At 43.2% G+C, this 21,890-nt stretch overlaps 1 protein-coding gene across 1 annotated transcript in view; it reads right to left on the reverse strand.

Moving 5' to 3' along the window:
* Positions 1-21,890, reverse strand: part of LOC311133814 (uncharacterized protein) — a 65,203-nt gene that overhangs the window by 23,992 nt on the left and 19,321 nt on the right. Inside the window, exons 13-17 of the mRNA XM_084167392.1 lie at positions 14,308-14,555; positions 13,990-14,077; positions 2,221-2,298; positions 2,002-2,042; positions 1,630-1,713 (exon numbers count right to left, since the gene is read on the reverse strand). Coding sequence (XP_084023518.1) covers positions 1,630-1,713; positions 2,002-2,042; positions 2,221-2,298; positions 13,990-14,077; positions 14,308-14,555 — 539 coding nt within the window. The remainder of the gene's footprint in view (positions 1-1,629; positions 1,714-2,001; positions 2,043-2,220; positions 2,299-13,989; positions 14,078-14,307; positions 14,556-21,890) is intronic.

The raw sequence follows: 21,890 nt of genomic DNA on the forward strand, positions 1-21,890 counted from the left end.
CTCTCACGTCACCCCGCTCCTCCGCACACTCCACTGGCTTCCAGTTGAAGCTTGCATCTGCTACAAGACCATGGTGCTTGCCTACGGAGCTGTGAGGGGAACGGCACCTCCGTACCTTCAGGTTCTGATCAGTCCCTACACCCAAACGAGGGCATTGCGTTCATCCACCTCTGGCCTGCTGGCCCCCCTACCTCTGCGGAAGCACAGTTCCCGCTCAGCCCAGTCAAAACTGTTGGCTGCTCTGGCACCCCAATGGTGGAACAAGCTCCCTCACGACGCCAGGACAGCGGAGTCACTCACCACCTTCCGGAGACACTTGAAATCCCACCTCTTTAAGGAATACCTGGGATAGGATAAAGTAATCATTCTACCCCCCCTTACCCCACCCCAAAGAAAAATAAAATAAACATATTGTAAAGTGGTTGTCCCACTGGCTATCATAAGGTGAATGCACCAATTTGTAAGTCGCTCTGGATAAGAGCGTCTGCTAAATGACGAAAATGTAATGTAAAAAATTTACAGAATTCTCCAAGGTAACATCATGCTTTTGGCAAAGTGCAACGCCAGTCAGGCACATCTCTAGTGTTTACAGTTAATTTAGGCCTAGAATGGCAAAGGTATGTTCTAAATGGGTATCTCATGAAGTACTTCATTATCAATAGTTAACATTTGTCCAAACAAAGTTATTTATAGCCAGTCAAGCCATATAAAGCCACAACACTCTGATTTCACATTAAAGCCAAGGCTAATATCCACGGTTCGGTTGAATGTTACTGTTTTAGAAGATAAAGCTCCAACCTATTTGACTGAGAAATGCTCAATCTCAACACCTCTGTGCCCATCCATAATGATCATTAGCCCGCTATGGCGGTCTGATGAACAAACGTCTCGCTTACAGATTTCTCATTTAGACACCTAAAGAACAAGGACATGATAACACACACATACACAAATGTGTACAAACGTGCACACACACGCACGTAAAAATACACACAAGTACACACAACCTCCCTTTCACCCACCTCCCTACCAGCCACATCTTGCCATCAGCATTCTGGTGACAAACACCTAGAATACCAATTTATCAGTTTGACTGTCTGTCCTATTCGTCTGGCGACAGCAAGCGAATATGAACACGGCAGTCTGTCTGAAGCCATCAAGGTGGAGAGATTGTAATCGGGTCCTTCAAATAGGCCTGAAATTACTGCTTAATTCAATTAGGGGCCTCCTCAAAGCAGCCAATAATACCAACATGACATCCAGCCATTTCAAATTTTCCTCTTCAGTTGCAAAGTATCCTCTGCTGCTGCTTTCAGGACTGGCCCCACTCCAGCAGGAGACGAAAGCGCCATTAGAAAATGGTTTTGACTTTTTAAAGCGGGACTAGGCGAGCACTCCAAGATGACATATCTAGTGGTTTGAAACATGTGCTGGAGATTAAAAAGTAAAAGGAAGACTGCACACATCTTGTAATATGGGGTGTATTAGTTTGAATGCAATATGGGGTAATAAGTTGTAATAGAATACCGAGGTGTACTTTGGGATGGAATAATGGAGGTGTGATATGGGGTCTAGTATGTATTATGGGGTGTAATAGTGAAGGTGTAACAAAACAGGTGTAAAACTCACACTTGTGTACCCTGTGGTGCGTGCTCTCATGGGCCCTTGGTGATCAAGTCCGTTCACAACATCTCCTCGCACCTCAAATGGCGTCTGTGGGGGGACGAGGGGCGACGAAGGGTTAAAATATTCTTAATAGGGAAGTCGGTAGTATCGTTTGTCATAGAGAGAATAAAATCAACTAACATGTTTTTTTTTTTTTTTAAACGACCAAGACTTTGGAAAAAACAACTAAGACCAAGAAAATTACAAATTAAAATCCATGCTTCACAAACAGCTGCTCCCATCAATAGTTTAAGAGTTTAACTCAATGGGAAACATATGGAATATTCTGTAATCTGCTCTTGGAATATTAATATGACATGCAACCTGAGAACGTACCTCATTTAAGACTTTCCCTTGTTTGAAGCACTCAGAAATCCCTGCGGAGTATAGGAACAAAAAACAATGCTTATAGTCTGCAACACAAACAATCCCTATTTTCCTTGAGCTGTGCTACATAAGAAACCTTCCCTCCCCTGTGGTTTCACATAAACACTGGTTTTCCTAAATCTGTCTGTGGTGGGGGGACTAATTACAGTGACGGAACTCTGAACTCACACTGGAAGCTCACCACCCACTTCCTGCCTGCGATGCCCAGGAAGTACTTGAGCGTGCGCTCACACACCAGATCATCATCTGTGAAGGACAGACAAGAGGTAGGGTAGACGTGAGAAAACATACACATAGAACACATGCACAAACAGAAAACACACCTTCAATGAATGTCATCCATAGCTTTTCATGAAAAAGGCCTCAAAACACGTCTTTAACCTCATACAATGAAATCACTGTTCACAAATACTTAATTGTTGCCATATTGGGGATTTGTGATTTGATGACAAGATTTTCAAACGACAGTAAGATCATGACACCATTTTGTATACATCTGGCCCTTCATTGGACACTGTTAACAAACCTTAAAACGAGCTTCAATGCCATACAGCACTCCTTCCGTAGCCTCCAACTGCAATTAAACACTAGTAAAACTAAATGCATGCTCTTCAATCGAACGCTGCTCGCACCCGCCCGCCCGACTAGAATCACTACTCTCAGCGGGTCTGACTTAGAATATGTGGACAACTACAAATACCTAGGTGTCTGGTTAGACCGTACATTCTCCTTCCAGACTCACATTAAGCATCTCCAATCCAAAGTTAAATCTAGAATCGCAGTCCTATTTCGCAACAAAGCCTCCTTCACTCATGCTGCCAAACATGCCCTCGTAAAACTGACTATCCTACCGATCCTTGACTTCGTCGATGTCATTTACAAAATAGCCTCCAACACTCTACTCAGAAAATTGGATGTAGTCTATCACAGTGCCATTCGTTTTGTCACCAAAGCCCCATATACTACCCACCATTGTGACCTGTACGCTCTCGTTGGCTGGCCCTCAATACATACTCGTCGCCAAACCCACTGGCTCCAGGTCATCTATAAATCACTGCTAGGCAAATCCCCGCCTTATATTAGCTCATTGGTCACCTTAGCAACCCACCCGTAGTATGCGCTCCAGCAGGTATATTTCACTGGTCACCCCCAAAGCCAAAACCTCCTTTGGCCGCCATTCCTTCCAGTTCTCTGCTGCCAATGACTGGAACGAACTGCAAAAATCTCTGAAGCTGGAGACACTTATCTCCCTCACTAACTTTAAGCATCAGTTGTCAGAGCAGCTTACCGATCACTGCACCTGTACACAGCCCATCTGTAATTAGCCCACCCAACTACCTCATCCCCATATTGTTATTTATTTTGCTCTTTTGCACCCCAGTATCTCTATTTGCACATCATCTTCTGCACATCTATCATTCCAGTGTTAATACTAAATTGTAATTATTTTGCACTATGGCCTATTTATTGCCTTACCTCCATAACTTACATTTGCACACACTGTATATAGATTTTCTATTGTGTTATTGACTGTACGTTTTGTTTACCCCAAATGTAACTCTGTGTTGTTGTTGTTTTTATCGCACTGCTTTGCTTTATCTTGGCCAGGTCACAGTTGTAAATGAGAACTTGTTCTCAACTGGCTTACCTGGTTAAATAAAGGTGAAAAAAATAAAATAATGAACTGAACTTGGAATTCCAGCAGTAAAATGGTAGAGCAGAGCATCAATCGGAAATCCATAGTCGTATTTTACAGTGGAGTACAAGTCAGCATTCTGTGGGAAATGAATGCTTTCCCGCACGTGATCCACAACTAGCTTAGAGAGACATGTCATGAAGTCTAGTGATACTTCATAAATCTGTGTAATAAAGTTAAAATGTTTATGAAGTTACACTAGATATCAAGCATGCTGTGGTTGACAGTGCAGAGTAGACAGCTGACCCAGAAGGCATTAGGAAGGAAATGCTGAAAACCAGGGGCCACAAAAACACAGGGCAATGAGTGCGTAGGCGAGAGCCCTGCTGTGATCTTAGGGATAGTGCCTGGAGCTTCCTCTGCAACAGTCTTGTCATCGGTTATGTCTTTGTCACAATCCATAAACCATCTAGGGCTCCTGTAGCTCAGTTGGTAGAGCATGGCGCTTGCAACGCCAGGGTTGTGGGTTCGATTCCCACGGGGGGCCAGTATGAAACATTTATGCACTCACTACTGTAAGTCTGGATAAGAGCATCTGCTAAATGACTAAAATGTAAATGTAACTCGGAAAGTATTCAGAGACCTTCACCTTTTCCCCATTTTGTTAAATTACAGCCTTATTATAAAATGGATTAAATTGATATTTTTCCTCATCAATCTACACACAATAACCAATACTGACAAAGCAAAATATCACATTTACAAAAAAGATTCAGAGCCTTTACTCAGTACTTTGTTGAAGCACCTTTGGCAGCGATTACAGCCTTGTGCCTTTTACTGAGGAGTGGCTTCCGTCTGGCCACTCTACCATAAAAGACCTGATTGGTAGAGTGCTGCAGAGATGGTTGTCCTTCTGGAAGGTTCTCCCATCTCCACAAACGAACTATGGAGCTCTGTCAGAGTGACCATCGGGTTCTTGGTCACCTCCCTGACCAAGGCCCTTCTCCCCCGATTGCTGAGTTTGGCTGGGTGGCCAGCTTTAGGAAGAGTCTTGGTGGTTCTAAACTTCTTTCATTTAAGAATGATGGAGGCCACTGTGTTCTTGGGGACCATCAATGCTGCAGACATTTTTTGGTACCCTTCCCCAGATCTGTGCCTTGACACAACCCTGTCTCGAAGCTCTACAGACAATTCCTTTGACCTCAAGGCTTGGTCTTTGCTCCGACATGCACTGTCAACTGTGGGACCTTATATAGACAGGTGTGTGCCTTTCCAAATCATGTCCAATCAATTGAATTTACCACAGGTGGACTCCAATCAAGTTGTAGAATCATCTCAAGGATGATCAATGGAAACAGGATGCACCTGAGCTCAAATTTCGAGTCTCATAGCAAAGGCTCTGAATACTTATGTAAATAAGGTATCGTTTTTTTTTTTTTATACATTTGCAAAGATTTCTAAAAACCTGTTTTCGCTTTGTCATTGTGTGTAGATTGAAGAGGGAAAACATTTTTTTGTTGTTGCCATTTTAGAATAAGGCTGTAACGTAACAAAATGTGGAAAAAGTGAAAGGGTCTGAATATTTTCCGAATGCACTGTATGTCACCACATTGAGGAGTGCAACATGTCAAGTACAGGGTTGTAATCATTAGTGCTCTTCCATTTGGTGCCTAATGAATAGTACCTAGGTGTGGAATTCAAACGTCTGTTTTAGTCTAATGACCATGGTGAGACAACTCTTTCTCGCAGGCAGACCCAAACTTTCCTCCTCCTACTCCTCCTCTCCAACCTTTCACTAGCCCCAAAAGATCAAGAACCTGAACACTTTCATTTGGCGGTTGCCGGGGTAACAGCTGCCATTAACGTGGCTTCCTTAAAGCACTCTTCAGCTAATGTTGTGCTTTGGAGGAGGCGGCTTTGAAATCCAAAGAATCCATCAGAGAGCGCAATTAAGGATGGAAGACTGTGTGTGTGTGTGTGTGTGTGTGTGTGTGTGTGTGTGTGTGTGTGTGTGTGTTTGTGTGTGGAGGGGTGTGTGTGTGTGTTAGGGATGGGAATTGCCATTGAACTGATGATACGATATTATCACGGTACTTACAGTGCCTTCAGAAAGTATTCACACACCTAGACTTTTCCCACATTTTGTTGTGTGACCGCCAGAATTTAAAATGGATTAAATAGAGATTTGTTGTCACTGGCCTAAATAAAATACACCACAATGTCAAAGTGGAATTATGTTTTTTGAAATGTTTACAAATTAATAAAAAAATTAAATGTCTTGAGTTAATAAGTATTCAACCTCTTTGTTATGGCAAGCCTAAATAAGTTAAGGAATAAATATTTGGTCCCGTAATGAGTTGCATGGACTCACTCCGTGTGCAATAATAGTGTTTAAAAATGTTTTTATGACTGTCCCACCTGTGTACCCCACACATACAATTATCTGTAAGTCGAGCAGTGAATTTCAAACACAGATTCATCCACAAATTCTTCTGTACATAATGTTTCTGCCACCGTCTCTTATGACCATAAAGAGCTTCTGGATATCAGGACAGCGATTACTCACCTCATATTGGACAAAGATTTTTTCTTCAACGAGTCGGACGCAAAGGATATCCTACAGACACCCGACAAGGCCGAAATCCCCGTCATTCGCATGAGAAAGAGACGGAGATATCGTGGACGTAGGTCAGGGTGCCTTGTAAGGATCCGACGGTGAGCGAATAAACTGCCTCTTCCATCAATCCTATTAGCCAATGTTCAATAATTTGAAAACAAATTGGATGACCTAAGATTAAGGTTATCCTACCAACGGGACATTAAAAACTGTAATATCTTATGTTTCCCCGAGTCGTGGCTGAACGACCTGGATAACATACAGCTGGCGGATATACGCTACATCGGCAGGATAGAACGGTGGGCTCCGGTAAGACAAGGGGTGGCGGTCTGTGTATATTTGCAAACAACAGCTGGTGCATAAAATATAATACTAAGGAAGTCTCGAGGTTTTGCTCGCCTGAGGTAGAGTATCTCATGATAAGCTGTAGACCACACTATTTACCAAGAGAGTTCTATATCTATATTTTTCATAGCTGTCTATTTACCGCCACAAACCGATGCTGGCACTAAGATTGCACTCAATGAGCTGTATAAGGCAATAAGTAAACAGGAAAACGCTAACCCAGCGGCAGCACTCCTAGTGGCCGGAGACTTTAATGCAGGGAAACTTAAATCCATTCTACCTCATTTCTACCAGCATGTTAAATGTGCAACCAGAGGAAAAAAAACTCTAGACCAACTTTACTCCACACACAGAGACGCGTACAAAGCTCTCCCTCGCCTTCCATTTGGCAAATCTGACCATAACTCTATCCTCCTGATTCCTGCTTATAAGCAAAAACTAAAGCAGGACGCACCAGTGACTCGGTTAATAAAAAAGTGGTCAGATGACGCAGATGCTAAGCTACAGAACTGTTTTGCTAGCTTCCGATAGCAATGAGGAGTATACCACATCAGTCACTGGCTTCATCAATAAGTGCATCGATGACGTCGTCCCCACAGTGACCATACGTACATATCCCATCCAGAAGCCATGGATTACAGGCAACATCCGCACTGAGCTAAAGGGTAGAGCTGCCGCTTTCAAGGAGCGGGACTCTAACCAGGACGCTTATAAGAAATCCCGCTGTGCCCTCCGACGAACCATCAAACAGGCAAAGAGTCAATACAGGACTAAGATTGAATCGTACTACACCAGCTCTGACGCTCGTCGGATGTGGCAGGGCTTGAAAACTATTACAGACTACAAAGGGAAGCACAGCCGCGAGCTGCCCAGTGACACAAGCCTACCAGACGAGCTAAATCACTTATATGCTCGCTTCGAGGCAAGCAACACTGAAGCATGCATGAGAGCATCAGCTGTTCCGGATGCAGGGCCAGACGAATTACCAGGACGTATACTCCGAGCATGCGCTGACCAACTGGCAAGTGTCTTCACTGACATTTTCAACATGTCCCTGACTGAGTCTGTAATACCAACATGTTTCAAGCAGACCACCCTAGTCCCTGTGCCAAGGACACTAAGATAACCTGCCTAAATGACTACCGACCCGTAGCACTCACGTCTGTAGCCATGAAGTGCTTTGAAAGGCTGGTCATGGCTCACATCAACATCATTATCCCAGAAACCCTAGACCCACTCCAATTTGCATACCGCCCCAATAGAGCCACAGATTATGCAATCTTTATTGCATTCCACACTGCCCTTTCCCACCTGGACAAGAGGAACACCTACGTGAGAATGCTATTAATTGACTACAGCTCAGCGTTCAACACCATAGTGCCCTCAAAGCTCATCACTAAGCTAAGGAACCTGGGACTAAACACCTCCCTCTGCAACTGGATCCTGGACTTCCTGACGGGCCGCCCCCAGGTGGTAAGGGTAGGTAACAACACATCTGCCACGCTGATCCTCAACACGGGGGCCACTCAGGGGTTGCGTGCTCAGTCCCCTACTGTACTCCCTGTTCACCCATGACTGCATGGCCAGGCACAACTCCAACCCCATCATTAAGTTTGCCGACGACACAACAGTGGTAGGCCTGATCACCGACAACGATGAGACAGCCTATAGGGAGGAGGTCAGAGACCTGGCCGTGTGGTGCCAGGATAACAACCTCTCCCTCAACGTGACAAAGACAAAGGAGATGATTGTGGACTACAGGAAAGAAAAGAGGACTGAGCACACCCCCATTCTCATCGACGGGGCTGTAGTGGAACAGGTTGAGAGCTTCAAGTTCCTTGGTGTCCACATCACCAACAAACTATCATGGTCTAAACACACCAAGACAGTTGTGAAGAGGGCACGACAAAGCCCATTCCCCCTCAGGAGACTGAAAAGATTTGGCATGGGGTCCTCAGATCATCAAAAAGTTATACGGCTGCACCATCGAGAGCATCCTGACTGGTTGCATCACCGCCTGGTATGGCAACCGCTCAGCTTCCGACCGCAAGGCACTACAGAGGGTAGTGCGTACGGCCCAGTACATCACCGGGGCCAAGCTTCCTGCTATCCAGGACTTCTATACCAGGCGGTGTCAGAGGAAGGCCCTAAAAATGGTCAAATATTCCAGCCACCCTAGTCAGACTGTTCTCTCTGCTACCGCACGGCAAGCGGTACCGGAGCGCCAAGTCTAGGTCCAAAAGGCTTAACAGCTTCTACCCCCAAGCCATAAGACTCCTGAACAGCTAATCATGGCTACCCAGACTATTTGCACTGCCCCTCCACCCCACCCCCCTCTTTCACGCTGCTGCTACTCTGCTTATTTATGCATATTCACTTTAACTCTACCCACATGTACATATTAACTCAATTACCTCGACTAGCCGGTGCCCCCGCACATTGACTCTGTACCGGTACCCCCCTGTATATAGCCTCCCTACTGTTTATTTTACTGCTGCTCTTTAGTTATTTGCTTTTATCTATTTTTTACTTAACACTATTATTATTTTTATTTAAAAAACTGCATTGTTGGTTAAGGACTTGTAAGTAAGCATGTCACTGTAATGTCTACACCTGTTGTATTCAGCGCATGTGGCAAATACAATTTGATTTGATTTTTGTTGCCAACAGGATTCATGTTTTAGAATATTTTTTTTTTTGTACAGGCTTCCTTCTTGGCACTCTTTCAATTAGGTTAGTATTGTGGAGTAACTACAATGTTGTTGATCCATCCTCAGTTTCTCCTATCACAGCCATTAAACTCTGTAACTGTTTTAAAGTCCCCATTGGCCTCATGGTGAAATCCCTGATGTGGTTGTCTTCCCTTCCGGCAGCTGAGTTAGGAAGGACGCCTGTATCTTTGTAGTGACTGGGTGTATTGATACATTATCCAAAGTGTAATTAAGAACTTCACCATGCTCAAAGGAATATTCAATGTCATTTTTTTTTATCCAACTACCAATAGGTGCCCTTTGTGAGGCATTGGAAAACCTTCCTGTTCTTTGTGGTTGAATCTTTGTTTGAAATTCACTGCTCGACTGAGGGACCTTACAGATAATTGTATGTGTGGGGTACAGAGATGAGGTAGTCATTCAAAAATCCTGTTAAACACTATTATTGCACTCAGAGTGAGTCCATGCAACTTGTTATGTGACTTGTTAAGCACATTTTTATTCCTGAACGTATTTAGGCTTGCCATAGCAAAGGGGTTGAGTACTTATTGACTCAAGACATTTCAGCGTTTCATTTAAAATGTATTTGTAAAAACATAATTCCATTTCGATATTATGTGATATTGTGTGTAGGCCAGTGACACAAATTCTAAATTTAATACATTTTAATTCAGGCTGTAAAATGTTGAAAAAGTCAAGGGGTGCTAATACTTTCTGAAGACACTGTAGCTAGTACCTACTGGCTAAAACTTGACATTTACAGATACTAATGAAAGAGCTTGTAGGCCTAATGTGTATTGTGTAGGCTATACAATAAATCCTTTGTCCTCCATGTGTTGTACACTTACCAAACAATATAATCAAGAAGTATAGTTAATGAATTAAGATGCATTGATGACTTTAATGTCCCCCAAAAAACTGTCCACTGGCACTCAGCCAAGGATGCATAAATACAGTGTAATATAATGTAGGCTTACCTGTTACAACTGACCCATGTTACATTCAGCCGTGGTCTCCCCTATGCACTCAACGTGAATGGCTGAGCGCTAAACGCCACTAAACCATGCTACTACAGTGCCTTGCATAAGTATTCATCCCCGTTGGCATTTTTCCTATTTTGTTGCATTACAACCTGTAATTGAAATTGATTTTTATTTGGATTTCATGTAACGGACATATACAAAATAGTCAAAATTGGTGAAGTGAAATGAAAAAAATTGCTTGTTTAAAAAAATTCTAAAAAATAAATAACGGAAAAGTGGTGCAAGTGCACCAGTCCCTCCTGCAGCAAAGCACCCCCACAGCATGATGCTGCCACCCCCGTGCTTCACGTTTGGTATGGTGTTCTTCGGCGTGCAAGCAACCCCCTTTTTCCTCCAAACATAACGATGGTCATTATGGCCAAAACAGTTCTATTTTTGTTTCATCAGACCAGAGGACATTTCTCCAAAAAGTACAATCTTTGTCCCCATGTGCAGTTGCAAACCGTAGTCTGGCTTTTTATGGCGGTTTTGGAGCACTGGCTTCTTCCTTGCTGAGCGGCCTTTCAGGTTATGTCGATATAGGACTTGTTTTACTGTGGATATAGATACTTTTGTATCTGTTTCCTCTAGCATCTTCACAAGGTCCTTTGTTGTTGTTCTGGGATTGATTTGCACTTTTCGCACCAAAGTACGTTCATCTCTAGGAGACAGCCTTCCTGAGCGGTATGACGGCTGCGTGCTCCCATGGTGTTTATACTTGCGTACTACTGTTTGTACAGATGAACGTGGTACCTTCAGGCGTTTGGAAATTGCTCCCAAGGATGAACCAGACTTGTGGAGGTCTACAATTTTCTTTCTGGGGTCTTGGCTGATTTATTTTGATTTTCCCATGATGTCAAGCAAAGAGGCACTGAGTTTGAAGGTAGGCCTTGAAATACATCCACAGGTTCACCTCCAATTGACTCAAATGATGTCAATTAGCCTATCAGAAGCTTCTAAAGCCATGACATCATCCTGGAATTTTCCAAGCTGTTTAAAGGCACAGTCAACTTAGTGTATGTAAACGTCTGACCCACTGTAATTGTGATACAGTGAATTATAAGTGAAATAATCTGCCTGTAAACAATTGTTGGAAAAATTACTTGTGTCATGCACAAAGTAGATGTCCTATAGTTTGATAACAAGAAATGTGTGGAGTGATTGAAAAACGAGTTTTAATGACTCCAACCTAAGTGTATGTAAACTTCCGACTTCAACTTTATGTCTGCAACACCACTAAGCAAGGGGCACCACCAAGCAAGCGGCACCATGAAGACCAATGAGCTCTCCAAACAGGTCAGGGACAAAGTTGTGGAGAAGTACAGATCAGGGTTAGGTCATAAAAAAAAATTCTGAAACTTTGAACATCCCACGGAGCACCATTAAACCCATTATTAAAACATGGAAAGAATATGGCACCACAACAAACCTGCCAAGAGAGGGTCCGCCCACCGAAACTCACGGACCAGGCAAGGAGGGCATTGATCAGAGAGGCAACAAAGAGACCAAAGATAACCCTGAAGGAGCTGCAAAGCTCCACAGTGGAGATTGGAGTATCTGTCCATAGGACCACTTTAAGCCGTACACTCCAAGCTGGGCTTCACGGAAGAGTGGCCAGAAAAAAGCCATTGCTTAAAGAAAAAAATAAGCAAACACGTTTGCCAAAAGGCATGTGGGAGACTCCCCAAACATATGGAAGAAGGTATTCTGGACAGATGAGACTAGAATTGAGCTTTTTGGCCATCAAGGAAAACGCTATGTCTGGTGCAAACCCAACACCACCCCGAGAACACCATCTCCACAGTGAAGCATGGTGGTGGCAGCATCATGCTGTGGAGATGTTTTTCATCGACAGGGACTGAGAAACTGGTCAGAATTGAAGGAATGACGGATGGCGCTAAATACAGGGAAATTCTTGAGGGAAACTTGTTTCAGTCTTCCAGAGATTTGAGACTGGGACGGAGGTTCACCTTCCAGCAGGACAATGACCCTAAGCATACTACTAAAGCAACACTCGAGTGGTTTAAGGGGAAACATTTTCATGTCTTGGAATGGCCTAGTCAAAGCCCAATTTTTATGCACGCTCAAGTTGTTTTTTTGTCTTATTTCTTGTTTGTTTTTGCATCTTCAAAGCGGTAGGCATGTTGTGCAAATCAAATGATACAACCCCCCCCCCCCAAATCCATTTTAATTCCAGGTTGTAAGGCAACAAAATAGGAAAAATGCCAAGGGGGGGGGGGGGGGGGGGTGAATACTTTCGCAAGCCACTGTATATACTCCGGTTTAAGGAGTTGAGAAATAAATGTAGTCGCAATGGAAAGCTGGGATTCCCCTCTTTCAAAAGTGCTTTGAGAATAATATTCAAATGTATTTTGCATAAATTTACATAAATTATTAGCATAAATGTCAAAGTTTAGGTGATATGCGTATTGGCTTACAGCATCGCATGTCCACACATGCTGAAATGAGGGAAGCACCAGAAAATGTAGCCAACTTTAATTAGACTTAATTATAGGCTAAACGGCAGTCATGTTTGACTAATTTAATGAAGGATAATTAACGTTAACGTCTAAAGGCTTGATTCTGTCTGCATACTTAAGGCACGGTTCGTTCACATAGGAGAGAAAGGAAAGTGCCTGTTGCGCACCGCCTACTGGAATCTGAGTGGAGGCAGTCAGCATTTTGAAACTATTTAACCATAAACTTAATTGTTTAAAACCTGGACATTCTTTTATTTTGTCATTTTATAAAGGCATGTCTAACATTGTTTCAAAGTAGCCTAGCCAAAATCCGACCAAATAAATACTGAGGGAATTATTACTGCCGTGTGCGTATTTATGCAGTTAATGTTAAGAAATACGTTTTATCAACATTTTATGCTAACGTTCTGATCAGCTGCATCAGCCTCATTACTTTTTTACGTTAATTTTTTATTTACAGCGGTTGTATGAATTTGGGATCTATCGTCGCACAACTGTCCCAGAATCTGTTTTGAACCGTGAGACATTTTTTTTAATGGTCCCCGTGACGCCCTTAATTTCAAGCCGCCTCGAGATAAATATTTATTTCTCGCACAGAACGACAAGCTGAGCAATAGTATAGGTAACCTTTTCTATGGGGGATAGTAGATTGACATAGGCCAGTAATTTTGCTGTTCGTTTCTCGTCTTGATGGCTGAGGAGAGATAAATGTGGACAGTTCTTCTAACATGTTTAAAGTGTGCCTCGGAATTCAATAAGAAGGACGCGCACCGTTGCATTCCCTATGTGTCTGTCTTCATTTGTACTTAGGAGCTGTGAGGCCTGTGAGGAGCTGATCACGTGACGGGCATTGGCAAATAAGAATTGAGATCTGAGAAAGCCATTTGAGTGAGAGATGCTTCAGAGCAAGGCGACTGGTAGCCGGGGGAAGGGAATTATAATTATTATATTTAGCCCAAGGACCCAACGGCCACAAGGCATGGATTTTTGGTGGGGGGCATTATGGCCACACAAGGGGGCATCGAAGGCCCTGCTGCCGTGAAATTCGAGGCCTGGACCTACATGAATTAGTCCAATAAGAAATGCTTGTTTAATTTTCTGTAGCAAAAGGTTACCCCACACTAACCTGTACTCATGATGACGTGGGTGGTCTCGGACGTAACCTGTGAACACACACGGCCTCCCATCCTCTTGGCAAACTTTTTCACCATCGACTGTAGAGAAAGTGGGGGAAAAAATCTGTCATCAGTCAGCAAACTCGAGACTCAAGTGCCACAGAAGTACAAAAAAGTACACAGAAGTACAACCAGTATCTATAAAGTAGATTAAATATGGTAGATTAAAGTTATACTATATTAAAACCTAATCACTTCAAGTATTAACACACATTAAACACCTGGAACGTGTGAATTGAAGTACTAGGATGTGTCACAGAAACATTTACCTGTTCTGGTACACTGAGTCCTGATGCTACCAGCACCAACTTGACCCCAGCAGGTTCCCGTAGTGGAATGTGTATTGATGGGTGTGTGTTAGAGGGCTGGATGACCCCTGAGGTGTCCTTGACCTCCAGCCCAGCTGATGTGGGAGCATTGGTTCCGCTGCGCCCTCTGACCCCTGACGACACCTGGTTGGGCAAATCTCTCATGCTGCTCCTAAGGCTCCGTCCTGACTGTCTGCCAAGCCGCCCTGCTGACGTAGACACACAAATACATTAATATATTACAAAATAACATTTATCAATCAAAACCTTGAACTAACAAACATGTAATACTACTATTGATGTGTACAAACAGACCAGCTATGACCTCCGTAAGGCAACGACAGTACAGGGACAAAGTAGAGTCGCAATTCAACGGCTCAGACACAAGACGCATGTGACAGGGACTCCAGACAATCACAGTTTATAAAGAGAAAGCCAGCCACGTCACGGACACCGTCGCCTCCCTCCCGGACAAGCGAAACACCTACTTTGCCCGCTTCGTGGAAAACAACACCTAGCTGCCATTGTGGGCCCCGCCGCTCACGAGGACTGTGTGCTCCCGATCTCCATGGCCGACTTGAGTAAGACATTCAAGCACATTAACCCTCGCAAGGCTGCCAGCACAGAAGGCATCCCAAATCGCATCCTTAGAGCATGTGCAGACCAGCTGGCTGGTGTGTTTATGGACATATTCAATCTCTCCCTATCCCAGTCGGTTGTTCCCACTTACTTCAAAATGTCCACCATTGTTCCTGTACCCAAGAAAGCGAAGGTAATTGAACTAAATGACTATCGCCCTGTAGCACTCACTTCTGTCATCATGAAGTGCTTTGAGAAGATAGTTAACTATCATATCACCTCCACCTTACACGACACCCTAGACCCACTACAATTTTATTTGCATACCACCCCAACAGATCCACAGATGACACAATCGCCATTGCACTGCCCTATCCCACCTGGACAAGAATGATGTTCATAACCTAGAGCTCAGCCTTCAACACCATAGTGGCCTCCAAGTTCATCACTAAGCTCAGGGCCCTGGGTCTGAACCCCTACCTGTGCAACTGGGTCCTAGACTTCCTGGGCCCTCAACAAAACTAAGGAGCTGATTGTGGACTACAGGAGACAGCAGAGAGAGCACGCCCCCCATCCACATCGACGAGACTGCAGTGGAGAAGGTCAAAAGCTTTAAATTCCATGGCGTGCACACCACTGAGGACCTGAAATGGTCCCTTCATACAGATGGCGTGGTGAACGCGCAAAAGCGCCTCAACCTCAGGAGGCTGAAGAAAATTTGGCTTTGCCCCTAAAAGGCGTCCACATGATTCCCAGCCGAAACAGTTCATGCGCATATAGATATATATATATAATGTGTATGTATGTGTACCACTCCACAAATTTCTTGTTAACAAACTATAGTTTTGGCATGTCGGTTAGGACATCTACTTTGTGCATGACAGATTATTTCACTTATAATTCACTGTATAACAGTTCCAGTGGGTCAGAATTTTACATACACTAAGTTGACTGTGCCTTTAAACAGCTTGGAAAATTACAGAAAATGAGGTCACGGTTTTAGAAGCTTCTGATAGGCTAATTGACATCATTTGAGTCAATTGGAGGTGTACCTGTGGATGTATTTCAAGGCCTACCTTTAAACGCAGTGCCTCATTGCTTGACATCATGGGAAAATCAAAAGAATTCAGCCAAGACCTCAGAAAAAAAATTGTAGACCTCCACAAGTCTGGTTCATCCTTGGGAGCAATTTCCAAACGCCTGAAGGTACCATGTTCATCTGTACAAACAATAGTACACAGGTATAAATACCATGGGACCACGCAGCTGTCATACCGCTCAGGAAGGAGACGCGTTCTGTCTCCTAGAGATGAACGTATTTTGGTGCGAAAAGTGCAAATCAATCCCAGAACAACAGCAAAGGACCTTGTGAATATTCTGGGGGAAACAGGTACAAAAGTATCTATATCCACAGTAAAACAAGTCTTATATCGACATAACTTGAAAGGCCGCTCAGCAAGGAAGCAGCCACTGCTCCAAAACCGCCATAAAAAAGCCAGACTACGGTTTGCAAATGCACATGGGGACAAAGATCGTACTTTTTGGAGAAATGTCCTCTGGTCTGATGAAACAAAAATAGAACTGTTTGGCCATAATGACCATCTTTATGTTTGAAGGAAAAAGGGGACGCTTGCAAGCCGAAGAACACCATCCCAACCATGAAGCACGGGGGTGGCAGCATCATGCTGTGGGGGTGCTTTGCAGCAGGAGGGACTGGTGCACTTCACAAAATAGATGGCATCATGAGGAAGGAAAATGATGTGGATATATTGAAGCAACATCTCAAGACATCAGTCAGGAAGTTAAAGCTTGGTCGCAAATGGGTCTTTCAAATGGACAATGACCCCAAGCATACTTCTAAAGTTGTGGCAAAATGGCTTAAGGACAACAAAGTCAAGGTATTGGAGTGGCCATCACAAAGCCCTGACCTCAATCCTATAGAACATTTGTGGGCAGAACTGAAAAAGCGTGCGCGAGCAAGGAGGCCTACAAACCTGACTCAGTTACACCAGCTCTGTCAGGAGGAATGGGCCAAAATTCACCCAACTTATTGTGGGAAGCTTGTGGAAGGCTACCCGAAACGTTTGACCCAAGTTAAACAATTTAAAGGCAATGGTAGCAAATACTAATTGAGTGTATGTAAACTTCTGACCCACTTGGAATGTGATGAAAGAAAAAAAGCTGAAAGAAATCACTCTCTCTACTATTATTCTGACATTTCACATTCTTAAAATAAAGTGAGCCTACCTGACCTAAGACAGGGAATTGTTACTAGGATTAAATGTCAGGAATTGTGAAAAACTGAGTTTAAATGTATTTGGCTAAGGTGCATGTAAACTTCCGACTTCAACTGCACACACACACACACACACACACACACAGTGCTATGAAAAAGTATTTGCCACCTTTGTAATTGTCTCTACTTTTGCATATTTGTGATACTGAATGTTATCAGATCTTCAACCAAAACCTAATATTAGATAAAGGGAACATAAGTGGACAAATAACACAACAATTACATATTTATTTAATTTATTTCATAAACAAAGTTATGCAACACCCAATTCCCCTGTGTGAAAAAGTTATTGCCCCCTTACACTCAATAACTGGTTGTGCCACCTTTAGATGCAATGACTCCAACCAAATACTTCCTGTAGTTGTTGATCAGTCTCTCACGTCGTATTTAGTCAGCCACCAATTGTGCAAGTTCTCCAACTTAAAAAGATGAGAGAGGCCTGTAATTTTCATCATAGGTCACGTCAACTATGACAGACAAAATGAGAAAAGAAAATCCAGAAAAAAACATTGTACGATTTTTATTGAATTTATTTGCAAATTATGGTGGAAAATAAGTATTTGGTCAATAACAAAAGTTTCTCAATACTTTGTTATATACCCTTTGTTGGGAATGACACAGGTCAAACGTTTTCTGTAAGTCTTCACAAGGTTTTCACACACTGTGGCTGGTATTTTGGCCCATTCCTCCATGCAGATCTCCTCTAAAGCAGTGATGTTTTGGGGCTGTCGCTGGTCAACACGGACTTTCAACTCCCTCCAAAGATTTTCTATGGGGTTGAGATCTGGAGACTGGCTAGGCCACTCCAGGACCTTGAAATGCTTCTTACGAAGCCACTCCTTCGTTGTGTTTGGGATCATTGTCATGCTGAAAGACCCAGCCACGTTTCATCTTCAATGCCCTTGCTGATGGAAGGAGGTTTACACTCAAAATCTCACGATACATGGCCCCATTCATTCTTTCCTTTACACGGATCAGTCGTCCTGGTCCCTTTGCAGAAAAACAGCCCCAAAGCATGATGTTTCCACCCCCATGCTTCACAGTAGGTATGGTGTTCTTTGGATGCAACTCAGCATTCTTTGTCCTCCAAACACGACGAGTTGAGTTTTTACCAAAAAGTTCTATTTTGGTTTCATCTGACCATATGACATTCTCCCAATCCTCTTCTGGATCATCCAAATGCACTCTAGCAAACTTCAGACGGGCCTGAACATGTACTGGCTTAAGCAGGGGGACACGTCTGGCACTGCAGGATTTGAGTCCCTGGCGGCGTAGTGTGTTACTGATGGTAGGCTTTGTTACTTTGGTCCCAGCTCTCTGCAGGTCATTCACTAGGTCCCCCCGTGTGGTTCTGGGATTTTTGCTCACCGTTCTTGTGATCATTGTGACCCCACGGGGTGAGATCTTGCGTGGAGCCTCAGATCGAGGGAGATTATCAGTGGTCTTGTATGTCTTCCATTTCCTAATAATTGCTCCCACAGTTGATTTCTTCAAACCAAGCTGCTTACCTATTGCAGATTCAGTCTTCCCAGCCTGGTGCAGGTCTACAATTTTGTTTCTGGTGTCCTTTGACAGCTCTTTGGTCTTGGCCATAGTGGAGTTTGGAGTGTGACTGTTTGAGGTTGTGGACAGGTGCCATTAATACAGGTAACGAGTGGAGGACAGAGGAGCCTCTTAAAGAAGAAGTTACAGGTCTGTGAGAGCCAGAAATCTTGCTTGTTTGTAGGTGACCAAATACTTATTTTCCACCATAATTTGCAAATAAATTCATTAAAAATCCTACAATGTGATTTTCTGGAGAAAAAAATTCTCAATTTGTCTGTCATAGTTGACGTGTACCTATGATGATAATTACAGGCTTGCACAATTGGTGGCTGACTAAATACTTTTTTCCCCCACTGTAAGTATTTGATCACCTACCAACCAGTAAGAATTCCGGCTCTCACAGACCTGTTAGTTTTTCTTTAAGAAGCCCTCCTGTTCTCCACTCATTACCTATATTATCTGCACCTGTTTGAACTCGTTACCTGTAAAAAAAAAACACCTGTCCACACACTCAATCAAACAGACTCCAACCTCTCCAAAATGGCCAAGACCAGAGAGCTGTGTAAGGACATCAGGGATAAAATTGTGCACAAGGCTGGGATGGGCTACAGGACAATAGGCAAGCAGCTTGGTGAGAAGGCAACAACTGTTGGCGCAATTATTAGAAAATGGAAGAAGTTCAAGATGACGGTCAATCACCCTCGGTCTGGGGCTCCATGCAAGATCTCACCTCGTGGGGCATCAATGATCATGAGGAAGGTGAGGGATCAGCCCAGAACTACACGGCAGGACCTGGTCAATGACCTGAAGAGAGCTGGGACCACAGTCTCAAAGAAAACTATTAGTAACACACTACGCTGTCATGGATTAAAATCCTGCAGCGCACGCAAGGTCCCCCTGCTCAAGCCAGCGCATGTCCAGGCCCATCTGAAGTTTGCCAATGACCATCTGGATGATCCAGAGGAGGAATGGGAGAAGGTCACGTGGTCTGATGAGACAAAAATATAGCTTGTTTGGAGGAAGAAGAAGGATGAGTACAACCCTAAGAACACTATCCCAACCGTGAAGCATGGAGGTGGAAACATCATTCTTTGGGGATGCTTTTCTGCAAAGGGGACAGGACGACTGCACCGTATTGAGGGGAGGATGGATGGGGCCATGTATCGCGAGATATTGGCCAACAACCTCCTTCCCTCAGTAAGAGCATTGAAGATGGGTCGTGGCTGGGTCTTCCAGCATGACAACGACCCGAAACACACAGCCAGAGCAACTAAGGAGTGGCTCCGTAAGAATCATCTCAAGGTCCTGGAGTGGCCTAGCCAGTCTCCAGACCTGAACCCAATAGAAAATCTTTGGAGGGAGCTGAAAGTCCGTATTGCCCAGCGACAGCCCTGAAACCTGAAGGATCAGGAGAAGGTCTGTATGGAGGAGTGGGCCAAAATCCTGCTGCAGTGTGTGGAAACCTGGTGAAGACCTACAGGAAACGTATGATCTCTGTAATTGCAAACAAAGGTTTCTGTACCAAATATAAAGTTCTGCTTTTCTGATGTATCAAATACTTATGTCATGCAATAAAATGCAAATTAATTAATTACAAATCATACAATGTGATTTTCTGGATTTTTGTTTTTGATTCCGTCTCACAGTTGAAGTGTACCTATGATAAAAATTACAGACCTCTACATGCTTTGTAAGAAGGAAAACCTGCAAAATCGGCAGTTTATCAAATACTTGTTCTCCCCACTGTAGTTGTGTTTTATGTTTATTGCACATTTATAAAACACAGACTAGACAGCTAGTATAACGGTCTTTGGATAAAATGCTGCTAGCGGTATGTGGTACCCCAATGCCACGCGCAACAAACTGAGCGTTCATTGATACTCTCGTTTTAGTAGTGTCTGCTCTGCTCTCAATTTCAGTAGTTGAGACAAAGGGTATCATTACAAAAGTTAACTTCTCCTCTATTACAGTAAAATAATGTCTATGTGTTTGTGTCCATATGACCAATTCCATTTGACCAAACCTCAAATGCAAATAGCGAGTTGAAAACGCTTGTCAGAGAGGAAGATGTGATTTCGCAACTTTGTTGGCGTGAGAGGCAGGGGGAAGGGCTTGGTGTGTGTGTAAACCATAGAAGAAGAGGCGAAGCTCAAATCTGTCAAAAATAAGGCCAATGCGGTTCTATAGGCTTATTTTGGTCACCTGCCTTCCCGCCTTTGGGACAACGACTCCCATTGTTAGGGCTGAGACATCTCATCATTATATACAGATCTCTGGTGTAAATGGGAAGCTGCAAACAGCACAGAGGAGCGAAGGAAACAAGACCAGAAATACAACACGAGAACAAGCGGACATAAATGCTCATTAAAACGAAAATTTACAAAACCTCGATTCTTGCGATACAGGCATTTGGAATATCGCGCGAAAACATAAAATCTAATTAATCAAATTAATATATCGCCCAGCTCTACCACCCGATACTCTACCCCCCTTAGAGACTGCTGCCATACGTACATAGTCATTGAACACTGGTCACTTCAATAATATTTACACTGTTTTACCCACTTCATATGTATATACTGTATTCTAGTCATGGCTCATCCTATATAACTACTGCTATACACACCTTTTCTATTCATATACTGTCCATACTGTCTATACACATCATTCACATACATACACTACCAGTCAAAAATTTGGACTCACCTACTCATTCAAGGGTTTTTCTTTACATTGTAGAATAATAGTGAAGACATCAAAACTATGAAATAACACATATGGAATCATGTAGTAACCAAAAAAGTGTTAAACAAATCAAAATATATTTTATATTTGAGATTCTTCAAATAGCCAACCTTTGCCTTGAACACACTTGGCATTCTCTCAACCAGCTTCATGAGGTAGTCATCTGGAATGCATTTCAATTAACAGGTGTGTTTGAACCAATCAGTTGTGTTGTGACAAGGTAGGGGGGTATACAGAAGATAGCCCTATTTGGTAAAAGACCAAGTCCATATTATGTCAAGAACAGCTCAAATCAGCAAAGAAAAATGACAGTCCATCCTTACTTTAAGACATGGTCAGTCAATACGAAACATTTCAATAACTTTTAAAGTTTCTTCAA

The sequence above is a fragment of the Coregonus lavaretus genome (assembly GCF_964263955.1).
Source record: "Coregonus lavaretus genome assembly, chromosome: 1".
In the NCBI taxonomy this organism is placed as follows: Eukaryota; Metazoa; Chordata; class Actinopteri; order Salmoniformes; family Salmonidae; genus Coregonus; species Coregonus lavaretus.